This window comes from Nerophis ophidion, linkage group LG26 (assembly GCF_033978795.1).
Source record: "Nerophis ophidion isolate RoL-2023_Sa linkage group LG26, RoL_Noph_v1.0, whole genome shotgun sequence".
In the NCBI taxonomy this organism is placed as follows: Eukaryota; Metazoa; Chordata; class Actinopteri; order Syngnathiformes; family Syngnathidae; genus Nerophis; species Nerophis ophidion.
The window spans coordinates 22,438,219-22,454,258 of NC_084636.1; the positions used below are offsets into that span (position 1 = coordinate 22,438,219).

The window sequence follows — 16,040 nt, forward strand, 5'->3', positions numbered from 1 at the left end:
CTCTGTGCAACCAAAATCAGTAACAGGTCCTGCTCCCTAACCCTGGCCAGAATGGGGAATATTAGGCTAAGGGGGGGTAACCAAAAACAGCAACACATTTGACCCCAGTAAGTGCATCAAGGTTAAACAGGGAGAATTGGTACCTATTGCTACAGAGCACCAATGGTGTTCAGCAGTCTGACAGTTTCCGGAAAGAAGCTGTTTCTCAATCAGGTGGTCCTACTCTGGATGCTCCGCAAAGGGTTTGTAGGGTTGGTGAAATCCTTGGTGATATGGAGAGCCTTATTTCTGCATCTGTTTATGAAGATGTTTGTGGTGCTGGGAAGGCTGCTACCGACTATCCTTTAAGCAGCTTTCACCACTCCCTGCAGTGCCTTCCTCTCTTCAGCCATGCTGCTACTGTGCCACACATGCTGGTGCTTAGGGTGCGCTACACCACATATACAAGCTCCTAGGGATGGAACTCACTAGTCCAGCATGCCGCAGATTCCTAAGGAAGTATAGACTTGTGCGCCTTCTTGAGCAGACAGGAGGTCTTATGGCTCCAAATGAGGTCCATGGATAGATGAACCTTAAAATACCTGAAGCTGGAGACTATTTCCACATCTGTTGCTCCGATATGCAGGGTAGAAATGGAGTGTCTGACCTTTCTGGAGAATACCACCGTCTTCTTTGTCTTTTTTTTTTTTTTTACATTGTACTTTTGCACCAATGCACCAGATGTTGTAACTACGTTGTGTACTTGGACACATTGTTGTCTTTGATTCATCCCACAACTGCTGTGTCTTCACAATATAACAGCTGGGGTGTTTAGCAGTGCAGTCATAGGTCAGCAGTGTGAAGCAGAGGGGCCTCAGGCACATTTCCCTAAGGGGAGCCAGTATTGAGGGTGGTGGAAAAAAGGACAATGTTGTAGATCATGAAAGTTGGTCAGGATGACCAGAACCCAGTTCCCCAATGTTTCCAGCTTTTTTGCTCTCCAGGTGGGTGTGGGCTGTGTGGTCCACTGATGAGATGGGGTCACCAACCTTTGTTGACATAATTACAGAGACCAACTCCACGTATTTTCCTCGATTGGGGTTTCAGTCAAACCAGTAAAGCTGTAGTCCAGCAATTAGGAAACCGGAGTCTGTCATACTGTCCTTAAACCACATTTCCCGTTTCCTTGAAACACTGTCTCAGGCGTAATAAGCCAATTTTGTGAGGAGTAAACATTGGCTTGGAATAGTGACTGGATCAGTGGTACAGATCTCATTCTGCAGGGCAAAATTTGGAGTTCCTGAGTCCATCTGCTTTTTCATTCCTTCTGGGATGTCTGCTTGATAGGAGTGTCAATTAATTTAAAACACAAACAGACTGAGCTCTGTGTATGACCCCTGTAAGATGGGTGGAATCCACTTTGCTTGGCAGAAGAATATTGGGGGAGGCTGACACTGACTAGCATTTACGATAAAGATTATATTGTAGAGGTTCAGCTAGCCCCAATTCACCAATCTAATGAATCTCCAATTTAGAGCAGCCTTTGGTAGGATGAATTGATTAACGTGGACCCCGACTTAAACAAGTTGAAAAACTTATTCGGGTGTTACCATTTAGTGGTCAATTGTACGGAATATGTACTGTACTGTGCAATCTACTAATAAAAGTATCAATCAATCAATCAATCAATGCTCGTACAGTGACGGCTCATCTCATTTATATACACCGGTAAAACTAAAGGATACTGTTTTGATTGTAGCTGAGCTGGAGAAAGTCATTTGTCATCATACAGGTACCTGTTTCTTCTGTAACTTGGGTGCCAGGCCACTGGATGCCTAGTTTGAAATTAGCCTTTTAAAAACATAATACAGATAGTTGTTTTGTGGGGATACGGCCTGGTGGGCATGGATGGGTCAGCAAAGGTCTATAGTTGTTTTGTGGGGATACGGCCTGGTGGGCATGGATGGGTCAGCAAAGGTCATTCATTGCATGTTGTGGAGGTCAGAAATGGCGTCACATCTGCATCCTCAACTCCCGGGACCACATCAAGAAGGTCTTTGAAGAGGACGGGCATGTCTGAGAATTTATTGTCCATCATTGCTGCCCAGCTCTTGGTAGTTCACAGAGGTTGGGTGGGGCCTGAGCAGATATGGGTCGTGACTACTGGACACAGCCACTCTGAGCCTTCTTTGCAGTAGCTTTCCTGGCAGTGAAACACAGTGAGGACATGACTGCGGTCCGCCAGCTATGCCTAAGCATGTTTAGTACCCATGTAAGCTATGGACATAGGGTTAGGGTCCTTGCCTGAGATGTATGCTCCATATGAATCAGGGCACAGGCGGGATGAAACCTCTTTAGTCTTTGAGCTTGGTTCTTTAGTAGAGACTAGAGATGCGCGGATAGGCAATTATATCATCCGCAACCGCATCACTAAAGTCGTCATCCACCCGCCATCCACCCGAACCAACATTTTATCAGAACCGCAACCGCCAGCCACCCGCCCGTAGTTATATATCCGGAGTCTGCGACTTTTACCACTAAAAGAGCTAGTTTGACCCGTGTCACAAAGTGAGCGGGGGTGTATAATATAGTTAGGAAGTGTCATGGATGCAAAGGATTCTGGGTAGTTGTTGTGTTGCATTTATGTTGTGTTACTGTGAGGATGTTCTCCCAAAATGTGTTTGTCATTCTTGTTTGGTGTGGCTTCACAGTGTGGCCCATATTAGTAAGAGTGTTAAAATTGTTTTTATCACAACCATTAGTGTACTCTGTATCACCCGGTATGCCTTGCAGTCGTGTGCGTGTGTCAATGGAGGCCACACACAACATATTGCTGGACTTGCAAGTAAATTGTACATGTTGTAGAAGGCGTCTAAGGCAAAGGCTTCATAGCACGCCCTAATGCTTATTAACTGGGTGACTGCCGGCAGACATACTTGAGTAGGTTTACGTCAACTAACGTCTTCTTCGCTTTGTGACACGGGTCCAAAATGGCTCTTTGAACGGTAAAAGTTACCGATCTCTGAACCATGTATATCATATATTTCCAAATGGTTCAACCACCACCCGCCCGAATCTAATTAAAATCTATTTTTTCGTCATGTCACCCGCCCGACCCGTGGATAAACTCCGCGAATGAGACCGCAAACCATGCATCTCTAGTAGAGACCAAAGCTGCCGACATGACACTGGTGGGTTGACGGCCCATGCTAGCTTAGCGCACAGAAGTCTATACGTGTTAACAGAACGCCATCATTAACAATTAACGTTAACAATCACATGCTTACTGAAACCGACAAGGTCACCTTGACAAAAAACCTCTCAGCTGTAATGTTACACTCGGCTTATCTGCACTGATAAATAAATACAGAGTAGCTAAAGAGAGGAAACCTGTCACAACACAGCCGCCGCACCAAGACCAGTGAACGAAACAATGTAATAAAGAGAAATCAGTCGTTCGTAACTAAAGTAGGTAACTTTGTTTGAAAATTTACCTTCAGGGCTTGTCTTTGAACAGTTCAACACTGCCCAATGTTAGTTGGGACCAGCAAAAGGAGCTCAGTGTATTTCCCACATTGGAAAGAGAGCGAGAATCATTTGGAAGGACGGCTATGCCATTCACATGTCTGTTATCCTGATAGAAATTGTGTCATTGGAAATTTTTTAATGATAGACACTCATGTTGATATTCCATACTGAAACAATGAAATGATTTTAATGATAGACACTCATGTTGATATTCCATACTGAAACAATGAAATGAGTTTAGAAAATGAACCAAACAGCCTAATAATGCACTTAACGCTGCTCATCCCACAAATGCGGATTCCTTTAAGAAGGGTACCATTTAAAACAGAAAAAAACAAAAAGGTAATTTGTCTAGCAATGTCTTCAAGTAAGCATTACCTGGAAGCATAGCAAACACACCTTTCAAAACATTTTCTGTTGTTTTTTAAAGTAGCCTTTTTGTAATCCAAATTTAATGAGTCAACAAAGCAACAGAGGAAAAAAACCTTACTGTTTGGTGTCATGGTTGATCTGAACGTTGAGGTGTTGTATGGTGCTCCTCAGCTGGAGGAAAAAAAGAAATAACTCGTTTTAGGGCGTATCCATCATGCTGGGATTAGACTCAAGAACCATGTCAACGCCATGCTGGTGTTGACCTTTGCCTTTTTGATATTACACAACTAAATACTGTCCATGAAGTCTTAGGTCATGGTCACTAACCCTGTTTGGTGAAGTCAAAGCCACTGTGACCTTTGCCCTCCCAATTGAGTCTGAGTTTTGCACAATGACTTAATTAGTCATTTTCACGTAGTATTTTGCTAAATGGCATGAGACTGATGGTCTCAAGGATCAGAATAAATAATTTCAGACAAGTTTTTTTGTAACTAATGGAGCAAGTAAAACTGGAATAAACTCAGTAGAACACATGTTTACACAAAGGTAAAATTGTTAAGAAAAATCTAAAAAGAACTGTCAAACACTGTGGTAGACCAGTTTCTGTAATTGGCGGTGCACACCTTAACAAGAACAAGGCAGTAAAGGGTAACGTATGATTGAAACTGCAAAGCCAGACACAAACCTAAAGTTGTGAAATATCTCCTGCTAACAGCAAAGTGTTAAAATTGAAATGTAATGTAAGTTAATAAAACATTAGATAATAAAGATAGGCTCCAGCACCCCCCGCAACCCCAAAAGGGCCAAGCGGTAGGAAATGGATGGATGGATGGACAAAGCAGTATCATTTGCGTTTCTTTTGCGTCATCGTGCCTCAAATGACAAAATAGTGATGATACACTCCTCTGTCAAAAATATTTTGTTTGCAAGCCACTTTCTAATTTCATGGAGAATAAGAAAGAGATTACTGTGATGCGAACAAATGAGAAAAAAATTGACCCTTGATAAATAAGACGATCCATCTTTTTCAAGAGCATTTTAGACAAACTCAAAGACAAAGTTAATAAGTTAAATAATCATGTTTTAATACGATTACAATATACATTTCTTAATTGCTAACAAGCGTTGAAAACTTTTATTAGTGGATCTCTGTGTTGCAAATGCATCCCTCGAGTTGGTATTTGTGAATCTGAGGACGAAAAGCTCTGACATGCTTAGGAAAAAAGTCGTTTGGTACCACCTGTTTTGTTTTGCTTGTATAAAATTATATTCTGCAAATGTAAGACTACATATTTTTCAGAATGTGTACGTTTGTCTTATAGTCGGATCAATATGGTAGCCTACTATTCAGAAATGGCACCAAACTAAGTGGTTCTTGCTTGGTGCACAACAAAAAAAAAAACATCTGGCTTTTGCATCCGGACACAATAGCTAGCAGTTCATTTGCCAACTCATTTTAACGATAACAACAGCAACCTTTTAGAGGCAGTTGTTCCTCGCGGGAAGATATGACGTGCTGAGCTAATCTCCCAAACCTCTAGAGCGCATACGGTCCACGATGGCGAGCCATCTGTGGCATCACAGTGTCCCGACCCTTTGGAATCTCGCCAGGGTGGAAACAACAGGCTACTATCAGCATGGAGATACCGGCGGTAAATGCAACACTGCCATCTATTCGATGTGAGCTCATTGCTAGTTTGTTTACCCTGACTTGTGTTCCCAAATAAGAATGGGGAATTTGGCACTGACAGAATGTGGCTTTAATGGAAGAGATTGTTGCTGGTAAGATAGTCACATTTACACAACCCAAAACCAGTGAAGTTGGCACGTTGTGTAAATCGTAAATAAAAACAAAATACAATGATTTGCAAATCCTTTTTTAACTTATCCATCCATCCATTTTCTACCGCTTATTCCCTTTCGGGGTCGCGGGGGGCGCTGGCGCCTATCTCAGCTACAATCGGGCGGAAGGCAGGGTACACCCTGGACAAGTCGCCACCTCATCACTTATATTAAATTTAATAGACTGCAAAGACAAGATATGTAATGTTCGAAGTGGAAAACTTTATTTTGTGCAAATATTAGCTCACTTGGAATTTTATGCCTGCAACATGAATCAGAAAAGCTGGCACAAGTGGCAAAAAAAGACTGAGAAAGTTGAGGAATGCTCATCAAACATGTATTTGGAAAATCCCACAGGTAAACAGGCTAATTGGTAACAGGTGGGTGCCATGTTTGGGAATAAAAGCAGCTTCCATGAAATGCTCAGTCATTCACAAACAAGGATGGGGCGAGGGTCGCCACTTTGTGAACAAATGCGTGAGAAAATTGTCAAACAGTTTAAGAAAAACATTTCTCAACGAGCTGTTGCAAGGAATTTAAGGATTGCACCATCTACGGTCCGTTATATCATCAAAAGCTTCAGATAATCTGGAGAAATCACTGCATGTAAGCGGCATGCCCGTGACCTTGGATCCCTCAGGTGGTACTGCATCAAAAAAACGACATCAGTGTGTAAAGGATATCACCACACTAGCTCAGGAAGACTTCTGAAAACAACTGTCATTAATTACAGTCTGGCGCTACATCTGTAAGTGCAAGTTAAAACTCTACTCCGCAAAGCAAAAGCCATTTATCAACAACACCCAGAAATGCCGCCGGGTTTGCTGGGCCTGAGCTCATCTAAGATGGACTGACGCAAAATGGAAAATTGTGCTGTGGTCTGACGAGTCCACATTTCAAATTGTTTTCGGAAACTGTGGACGTTGTGTCCTCTGGACCATAGAGGAAAAGAACCGTCCGGATTGTTATAGGCGCAAAGTTCAAAAGCTAGCATCTGTGATGTATGGGGGTGTATTAGTGCCCAAGGCATGGGTAACTTACACATCTGTGAAGAAACCATTAATGCTGAAAGGTACATACAGGTTTTGGAGCAACATATGTTGCCATCTGAGCAACATTATCCTGCTTATTTCAGCAAAACAATGCCAATCCATGTGTTACAACAGCGTGGCTTCATAATAAAAGAGTGCGGGTACTAGACTGGCCTGCCTGTAGTCCAGACCTGTCTCCCATTGAAAATGTGTGGCGCAATATGAAGCCTAAAATATCACAACAGACACTTCGGACTGTTGAACAACTTAAACTGAATAACAAGCAACAGTGGGAAATAATTCAACCTGCAAAGCTTAAAAAAATCGGTCTCCTCAGTTCCCAAATGTTTATTAAGTGTTGTTAAAAGGAAAGGTCATGTAACACAGTGGTAAAAATTCCCCTGTGCCTACTTTTTTGCACGGTGTTGCTGCCATTAAATTCTAAGTTAATGATTATTTGCAAAAAAATAAAAACTAAGTTTCTCAGTTTGAACAATAAATGTATTGTCTTTGTAGTTTATTCAATTGAATATACGTTGAAAAGGATTTGTAAATAATTGTATTCTGTTTTTATTTATGATTTACACAACGTGCCACCTTCACTGGTTTTGCACATAGTCACCTGACTTTTGTTTGGCATAGAATAAGTAGGGCTTTATTTGCTTTCAATTTCTTAATATACTGTGCTAATGTGAAGCTCCTTTTATTATGTCTGCACTATAGAACGAATGCTAAAGCTCATTAAAGTGCACAACTCTCCAGCGAGCTCCTGCAGAGTTTAGCAACCCAACATCGAAAGGGAATTAAGGATTTTATTCTCATTCACAAGGATGGTTTTTGGAGGGATATAAGGTCAGTTACTTAAACACTCAAGCCCTTATGGTGATTTAATTATTACCCTCGTTGATGTTATTTAAACCAGCATTGACAAAAAGTGCCAGACTGAAAATTGGGCAATAAAGGGCTTTAGCAAGAACAATGACAAATTTGACATTTGAAATAGTTCTGTTCACACAGATGGTGTGCTTAATTAATGAATCTTTGTTTGAAAAGTCTCTTTGAGTTTTGATTAATTTTGCTATGCTGTTTTGTCAGTTAAGGCATAAAAATAATGTCATAATTCTGCGTAAAAGAAAATAAAGAAAACATATTTGTTATTTAGACACACATGTCTATAGATACATGCTAAAATAATAATGTACTAATGCTGTGCAACTAATTTTAGCTGAAATTAAAAGGGACCTATGATTATTTGTGTTTTTTTCTCACCTAACTACCTACTCAGTGGCCTAGTGGTTAGTGTCCGCCCTGAGATCGGTAGGCTGTGAGTTCATACCAAAGATTATAAAAATGGGACCCATTGCCTCCCTGCTTGGCACTCAGCATCAAGGGTTGGAATTGGGGGTTAAATCAACAAAAATGATTCCCAGGCTCGTCCACCGCTACTGCCCACTGCTCCTCTCACTTCCCAGGGGGTGATAAAGGGGATGGGTCAAATGCAAAGGACAAATTTCACCACACCTAGTGTGTGACAATCATTGGTACTTTAACTTTAACTTACCTTTAACAAACGTTGTTACAATGTTGGATGCTCGTGTTAAAAAATACTAAAAAATCAAATCACAAGTTTCATGCATTTGGGTATGGGTTTGCACAGTTTTGGATACCTCTGCCTGCAGGGTTTTGCAGTCTGGCTGTGTCGTGACATCACAGTAAGGTCGGAAGTACCTATTTGGACATTACGTAAAGCTACCAGCCAGAGGGGGAGGTGAGTTTGAGAAAACACAAGAGAAGGTAGGATAAAGTGTTATTTTCATCTAGGCATAAGAACAATAACGCCATCTTGTGACATGTCGTGATGTAAATGCAGGTAGAAGCAGCTTTTTTAATGCAGTTATCTGTATCGATCAGAGAGTGTGCAGGTGTACTTAATTTTTTGACCAAGTTAATCCATAAAATATTTATAAAGTACATTTTTGTCCGTGCCTGGACAAAATGCTGTTTAGTTTGTTTTCAAAATATACATGGTGTCCAAAAAGTCTCTTTACAATTTTAAGAATTTAGTACAAAGGCAGTTGACAAGATTTGTTGACTAGATTTGTTGTAATGCAATCGATGGCTGTCAAAGTTGTTGTTGTTTGTTTTTGTTTTACCTGATGTAATACAACTCTATATGGGCACCACTAGTTCAGAATCAAAATTACATTTATTGGCCAAGTATGTACTACACAAGAAATTTGGTACTGGCATATCAAGACAACAGTCGATTTTTTTCTCTGTTCGCTGTAGCAAAGCCTAATCAATGGCGGCAAATGAATGGCTTTCAACCAACCATTTTGCAGCAAGATGGTGCACCACTAAATTCGGGACTGCATGTTCGTCAATTCCCCAATCAAACATTCCCAGACCGGTGGATTGGAAGAGATGGCCATGACCACCACATTCACCAGATATCACTCCCTTGGACTCCTTTCTAAGGAGTTATTTGAAAAATGTTGTATATCGAACAAAGATACGGGAAATTACTGACTTGAAGCACAGGATTTCTGATGCCATTGCCACTATTGATGAGGCAACGCAAAAGCAAACATGGCAAGAAATTGAGTACCGTGTTGATGTGCTTTGTGCAACTAGTGGTGCCCATATAGAGGTGTATTTAATGACGTAAAAAAAAGAACCTTGACGATTACTGATTACATCACAACAAATCTAGGTAACAAATCTTGTAAACTGCCTTTGTAATATTTTTTTTTAATTGTAAAGAGATTTTATGGAAAACCTCTATATTTAAAAGTGTACATTTTAGAAGATAAATTAAGATACTTAAGGATAAGGCATGTCTTAATTTGCAATCTGTGAACACATGCACAAACAAATCTCTTGTAGATAGACTAAAAAACGGTTTGTTCATGTGACCATAGAGCAAAATGTATGCAAAATTTACACCAAAGTACATCAAGTGCATATTATTTAGACCAGTGGTTCTCAACCTTTTTTCAGTGAAGTACCCCCTGTGAACATTTTTTTAATTCAAGTACCCCCTAATCAGAGCAAAGCATTTTTGGTTGAAAAAAAGAGACAAAGAAGTAAAATACAGCACTATGTAATCAGTTTCTGATTTATTCAATTGTATAACAGAGCAAAATATTGCTCATTTGTAGTGGTCTTTCTTGAACTATTTGGAAAAAAAGATATAAATAAACTAGTGATTCAATTATAAATAAAAATTTCTACACATAGAAGTAATCATCAACTCAAAGTGCCCTCTTTGGGGATTGTAATAGAGATCCATCTGGATTCATGAACTTAATTAAACATTTCTTCACAAAAAAATAAATCTTTAACATCAATATTTATGGAACATGTCCACAAAAAATTTAGCTGTCAACACTGAATATTGCATTGTTGCATTTCTTTTCACAGTTTATGAACTTAGATTCATATTTTGTTGCAGTATTATTCAATAAATATATTTATAAAATATTTTTGAATTGTTGCTATTTTTAGAATATTTTTTAAAAATCTCACGTACCTTTTGGCATATTTTCAAGTACCCCCAGGGGTACGAGTACCCCCATTTGAGAACTACTGATCTATACCATAAGTACCACTTCAGCACCGGTCAAAAAGGCACAGAAAAGACTCCACTTCCTTCGTGTACTACGAAGGAACAAACTTAAGGTGAAACTACAGGTATCGGGCCACCGTAGAATCAGTGCTGACAACTGCGTAACTGTGTGGTTTGCTGCCTGCTCTGCTGCAGACTGGAAGGCCCTGCAGCGGATTACCAGGACAGCGGAGGAGATAATCGGCCGCCGTCTGCCCTCCCTAGAGGATATTGCTCGATCTTACCACCTTGAAAGAACAAATACAATACTAGCACAAAACTCTCACCCTGGTTAGCACTCGTCCAACCTGCTGCCATGAGGGAAGAAATTTTGGTCGCACAATAGCAGGACAAAGAGAGCTAAAAACTGTTTTTACCCGTGGGGCTTAGGATATTGAATCCGTCTCAATAGTTTAGGTCTATACTGTTTTTCACTGTTGCACTGTTTGTACTGGTATCTATGTATTTATATTTAACATATTGTTGTTTGTCTTGTATTTCAACTGCACCAAACAGACTTGTCATGTTTGATAACAATAAAGTGTTATTTTCTATTCTAAATGTAGATCCTCATATTCTCATTGAATGACGACGTAGACCGACCTTGGACTAACCACACTCAGTGAGGAAACAGGCTCAATTAAATATTGGGCTTATTGCTACAGTATACAGCACAAAACTTGTAGTTTAACTTTTGTTTATATACATTACACTTACTTTTGTTATCTGCTGTCCTGACAAGATGCCTACCTAGTGTGTGTTGGCTACTGTTGCGAAATTGGCAAGTCAGAACTGGCGTGAATAGTCACTAACTTGTTTCCGGGGTGCGCCAAACTGGGAGCATGATTACGAAATAACAATTGGCATTTTTTGGACACGTCACAAAAATTATTACAAAAATAATCGGCTCTGTTGGCATGGCCACTTACACCAGGTAAAAATATGACTATGGGACAAAGTACGTCCCTCCACAGCACAATAGGGAACACATACTTGTGTTTCTTAATACGGGACAATTCCGTTTTTCAAAGGATTATTGGCAACTTCTATGGACACAAACAGTTAACAGCATGTGGCGGACACAATCTTTTTCACATGATTTGGCCAAGAATGTGTGTGGTCGATCAATTGGAGCACCACGAAATGCATCTTTTTCTCTCAGTGCGGCCATCTTTTCTTGATGCATCTACGCAAAGTACTGTACGTGACATGGACATATTTGCGCCATCATTGACATCAACAAAGTCGATGAATCTTCTCAGCCCTAGAAAATATTCACCGTTATTAAATAACTAAATTAGTTACTGCCATTACATTTTCTTCGACAGCCCGAGTATTTATATCCCATGGGTTTGTGGTAGTCCAGTTCAAGGGTTTGTGCTTTGCTTTACATGCCAACCAACAGGTTAACTTTTCCCTCAGCCTTTCTTCTGTCACTCACACACTAATGACCTGAAGAGATGCAGCTCCAACACAGAAAACCGATCTCCAAGGTTGTTAGCAAGTTAGCAAATTACACAGTGATTTGAAGATAATGGCAATGAATTAAGCAAAGTTATCAAAAAACTGCTGTATCTCAAACTGTTAAAGGGGACCATTATCACAATTTTAAAAGGGTTAAAAACAATAAAAATCAGTTCCCAGTGGCTTGTTGTATTTTTTGAAGTTTTTTTCAAAATTTTACCGGTCCCGGAATATCCCTAAATAAAGCTTTAAAGTGCTTGATTTTCGCTATTTTCGAAACCACTATCCATTTTCCTGTGACGTCACACAGTGCTGCCAATGTAAACAAACAATGGGAATACCACAGCAAGATATAGTGACATTAGCTCGGATTCAGACTCGGATTTCAGCGGCTTAAGCGATTCAACAGATTACGCATGTATTGAAACAGATGGTTGGAGTATGAAAGTATTGAAGAAGAAACTGAAGCTATTGAGCGAACAGCTATTGACGCTTTTCATGGCCATAGTATGGCCGATTAGCTGCGTTAGCATCGCCGGTATATATTGACGCTTACATAGGTCTGGTGATAATGTTCCCCTTTAACGATATTTTAAATATAATTTTAATACAAAACATTTAGTCCTCAAAAATACTTTTTACAAAATAGGTCTTAAAAAAATAGGTTGCTTTTGAAAGGGAATAAGCGGTAGAAAATGGATGGATATATTTGCATCAATATGGCACAGTTTGAATTGAATAATTTTTTAATGAGCCAGAGCATATCAGATAAAAAACACTCTTTTTTTTATTATTGTCAAATATGTTCTAGATGGCATCCTTAACATAAATCCAACAAAAATATAACAAACTGCGTGAAGAAAGGCCAGAGTATTACAGAATTAGTCTGACAGGTTTTTACATGGATTAAAGTCAATCACAGCCACATTCAGTGAGCCGCTAAGCAACTCACTTTGATGGGTCTGGTCGATAGCTTGAAGGTCGCAGTTGGATGAATGACATAATCAGATGTTTATCAAGAAACAATTTTAAAATAGAGTAAAAAGCCTATTAGTTTCTGCCATGGTTGCTATCTCGTACATCAACGCTTTAGGAGGATTGTGTCCGTCATGCTCACGGCTTTATGTACTAGCAAGAAAGCAATGAAGGCTGCCTTTGGTCTGACGAATGGAATGCCAGGTGATAATAGAGGTCATCAGTGTACCGGGTACATTGTAATATATGCCCTGTTTATAAGAACGCAAGTATGCATGATCTGTGTTTGAGACCTGACTTGAACACGGGGGGTTGAAGAATGAGACCGAGGCTAACCTAAAAGAGAGGTCCTGCGGTCAATGCAGATGCACGTCTACAAAAGCCATCAGTAACCACATACCAAGAAGAGAGGTGCCCCCATTTACCACATACAGGTAATAATAATCAATCCTCAATGGTCACCTGATGTTGGACCTCTTTGTAGACACACATGCTTTAACCACACTCTCCGCGACCTTTTCCAACACATTCTCTTGACCAAACTTTCAAACCTCTAGGGCTCGTCCTTGAAACGCCAGCCGAATTTATTATTATTTCACCTCAAAATGCCACGAGATTCTGCAAGATCAACGGAACGCGGTGTTACCCTTGGGAACGGCTCGCTCCTGTTGCGACGCCAAAGGAGGCAGAGAGGGCATCTCCACGACATTTAGAGTCACACCTCCCCCTGCAATTTGAATTCATAAACTCCCTCACTCAAACATGCTGCTTCTACACAAAGTCAAAAGGATATGCAGAAAAATGAGAGACAAGACAATTATTCACCATCGCATTTTTTTATCAGTCCAGAATTTGAGGAACTTGCGTGAAAATGTATCTGCAATCTGAATGAACTTTGATTATAAAGTGCCCAAAATAAAAGGCTGGAGACCTGTTCGTCTATTTACTTTCTCCAGCTTAAGCTGGCCCTGGCCCCAATTTATTACCTCTAGCACTGGTTATTGTCATGGTCTGAGGCACTTTGTCGTCAAAGTAAAGGTCCATCTTTCCAAAAAAAAAAAAATACAAATGGCACAGCAGTTAGCCGGCTAACCAACCCAAGAGATACAAACAGAAGTAAGGCAATCTGCATTGTTTTCATCACTTTTGTTAACAATTTTGACTTTTTGGACATTTTAATTTCTACTGTAAACATGCAGAGTATGTATTTGCAGAAATTACATGGTGTAATCTTCCAAAGATGAATAATTTTGAAGAGAACCCAGCCACAAATGTAAACTTTGATGATTTAGAAAAACATTCTAATATATATGCAGGGCGAAGAGTTGTACTGTAGCCTAGAACCATATTTTCTTTAAATATACACACACTAAACTTTTGGCAGCAATTTATATCTAACATGGCCAATCTCTTTTAAAAAAAAAGGGTAAATCTTTCCTCAGAGTATACAGCACAGTTGGAGTCTTCTCTACTCCTTAAAAAGATATTTCAAGCAGTGCATTTGGTGGAGTTAGAGACGATGATTACTTTCTCACCGCTGGAGCTACAAATAAGTTAATTTAATTTGGCTGAAGTTAGCTTATAGGTTTTGAGCATTATGTATATCTTAGCGTTTTTAAGATGCTGTACCACTTTTGAAGATTGATGCCTCACAGGAGAGATCTGTTAAACAATTTGAAAACCTTGTCTTCAAACATAATTGGATGCCAAAAGGTCTGTCAATTTCCTTTGGTTGTTTGTAGGTTAGGTTGGTCAAACAATGAATTGATTGTCTTTCAGCAGAATTATATTGTATTCTACTTGTAAAAAATTAACTTATGTATGTGGAGACTGAATAAACCATTAATATGTTTAAAAAATAATGAATATCAATAAACCATACCTTGAATTTTGAAACAACTACTACATTATCACTATAATCATCAGATTCAAGGAGCAGAGTTTCAAAACGGGCATCTGAATGCATGACTGTGTGTGATTGACTCTGGCTGCCAATTCATAGGGCATGCATTCTAAGAAACACCCAGCGGGAGTCCACAGTGTGAGAGAGTCCTCTGGAACATTTACTGTAAATAAATCACTAAAACTGCATTATTTAGAGACATTTTTTAATCACCTCACAATGCTCATCTTTTGAGAAATGATGTGCAATAATTAAGAGCCCATGGAAATTACAATGAAGAACCTCAAGTAACCTTTATGCGTCTGGCCTTGTCCAGGACTTTAAATCACGATCCGGCTGTCACGTTACTGAGTGACAAATCTAGTCAAATCCTGACCATCCAGCTGAGGACTTTATGCCGACATTAATTAAGAGTCAGATTTGACTGTACCCTCACTTAGGAGGGCAGAGTAAAAAATAAACAACGAATGTGAGCCGGAGTGAGCTCTGATCCGATTAGAGCCGCCCAATCCTGTTAGGAAGCCACCCTGATGTAGGTTCATGCTCCATGCAACGACTCCGTCCTCCATCAGCCATGTGGTTAGATTTGAAATTGTCCGAATATTGACGCGATGCTGTGTCATGCAACGACTGTCCCAACCCTTATTGGTTTTCTAACAGTGTGCCGACCTCTCATCTAGCAATTCTACCCCGCGTCTAATTACTAATGACCCCCCCGACAACACAGTGGCCTTGGATTTAAAAGGCATGGAGGAGAATGGGAGACTGAATTCAATCTCTCTATGCATTGACCTTTCTGGAAGCTCGTTTCATTTTTGTTGTCCAACGATGCAACTGGATTATAGTATTATCGCAGTGGATGAAGAAAATCATCTGGGAAGCTAGAATCTACTGTACCTCATACATAAAGTCGACACTTCATCTGTGCACGAGTCAATACTAAGGCTTCAAAAAGCTTATCAGCCTCCTTGTTCACGCTGGACATTAAACGAAGCAGGCCCAATCAAGGTGGAATGCAAAGGATGAGGGACGCGTCCTCGGGGGACTCACCATCTGTCAGCGCCGCTATTTGCACCTGCTTATGGAGGTGTCACTCCTCTTCAAAAGAAACCCTTTGCTTGATGTCATATTTAAGAGAGAGGACAGCATACATGGCTTTCTTATGGCCTTGCTGCCTGCATGTATTTGGCATCTGCCATATGTCTCCCATTTATTTAGCTTATAAGCCTGAGGTTGCAATCTTTCAGGCTTTTTCCAAATTATGTAACACGCGCTAACACAATCTATGTTCTTTCCATCTTGAGAGCTTGTAATTAGTCTGCCAAAATTAGGACAAACA

General features: G+C 40.0%; 1 protein-coding gene across 1 annotated transcript in view; it reads right to left on the reverse strand.

The window, feature by feature from the left end:
- polrmt (polymerase (RNA) mitochondrial (DNA directed)) overlaps window positions 1–16,040 on the reverse strand; it is an 88,205-nt gene that overhangs the window by 26,866 nt on the left and 45,299 nt on the right. The window contains exon 16 of the mRNA XM_061887929.1: window positions 3,998–4,050. Coding sequence (XP_061743913.1) covers window positions 3,998–4,050 — 53 coding nt within the window. The remainder of the gene's footprint in view (window positions 1–3,997; window positions 4,051–16,040) is intronic.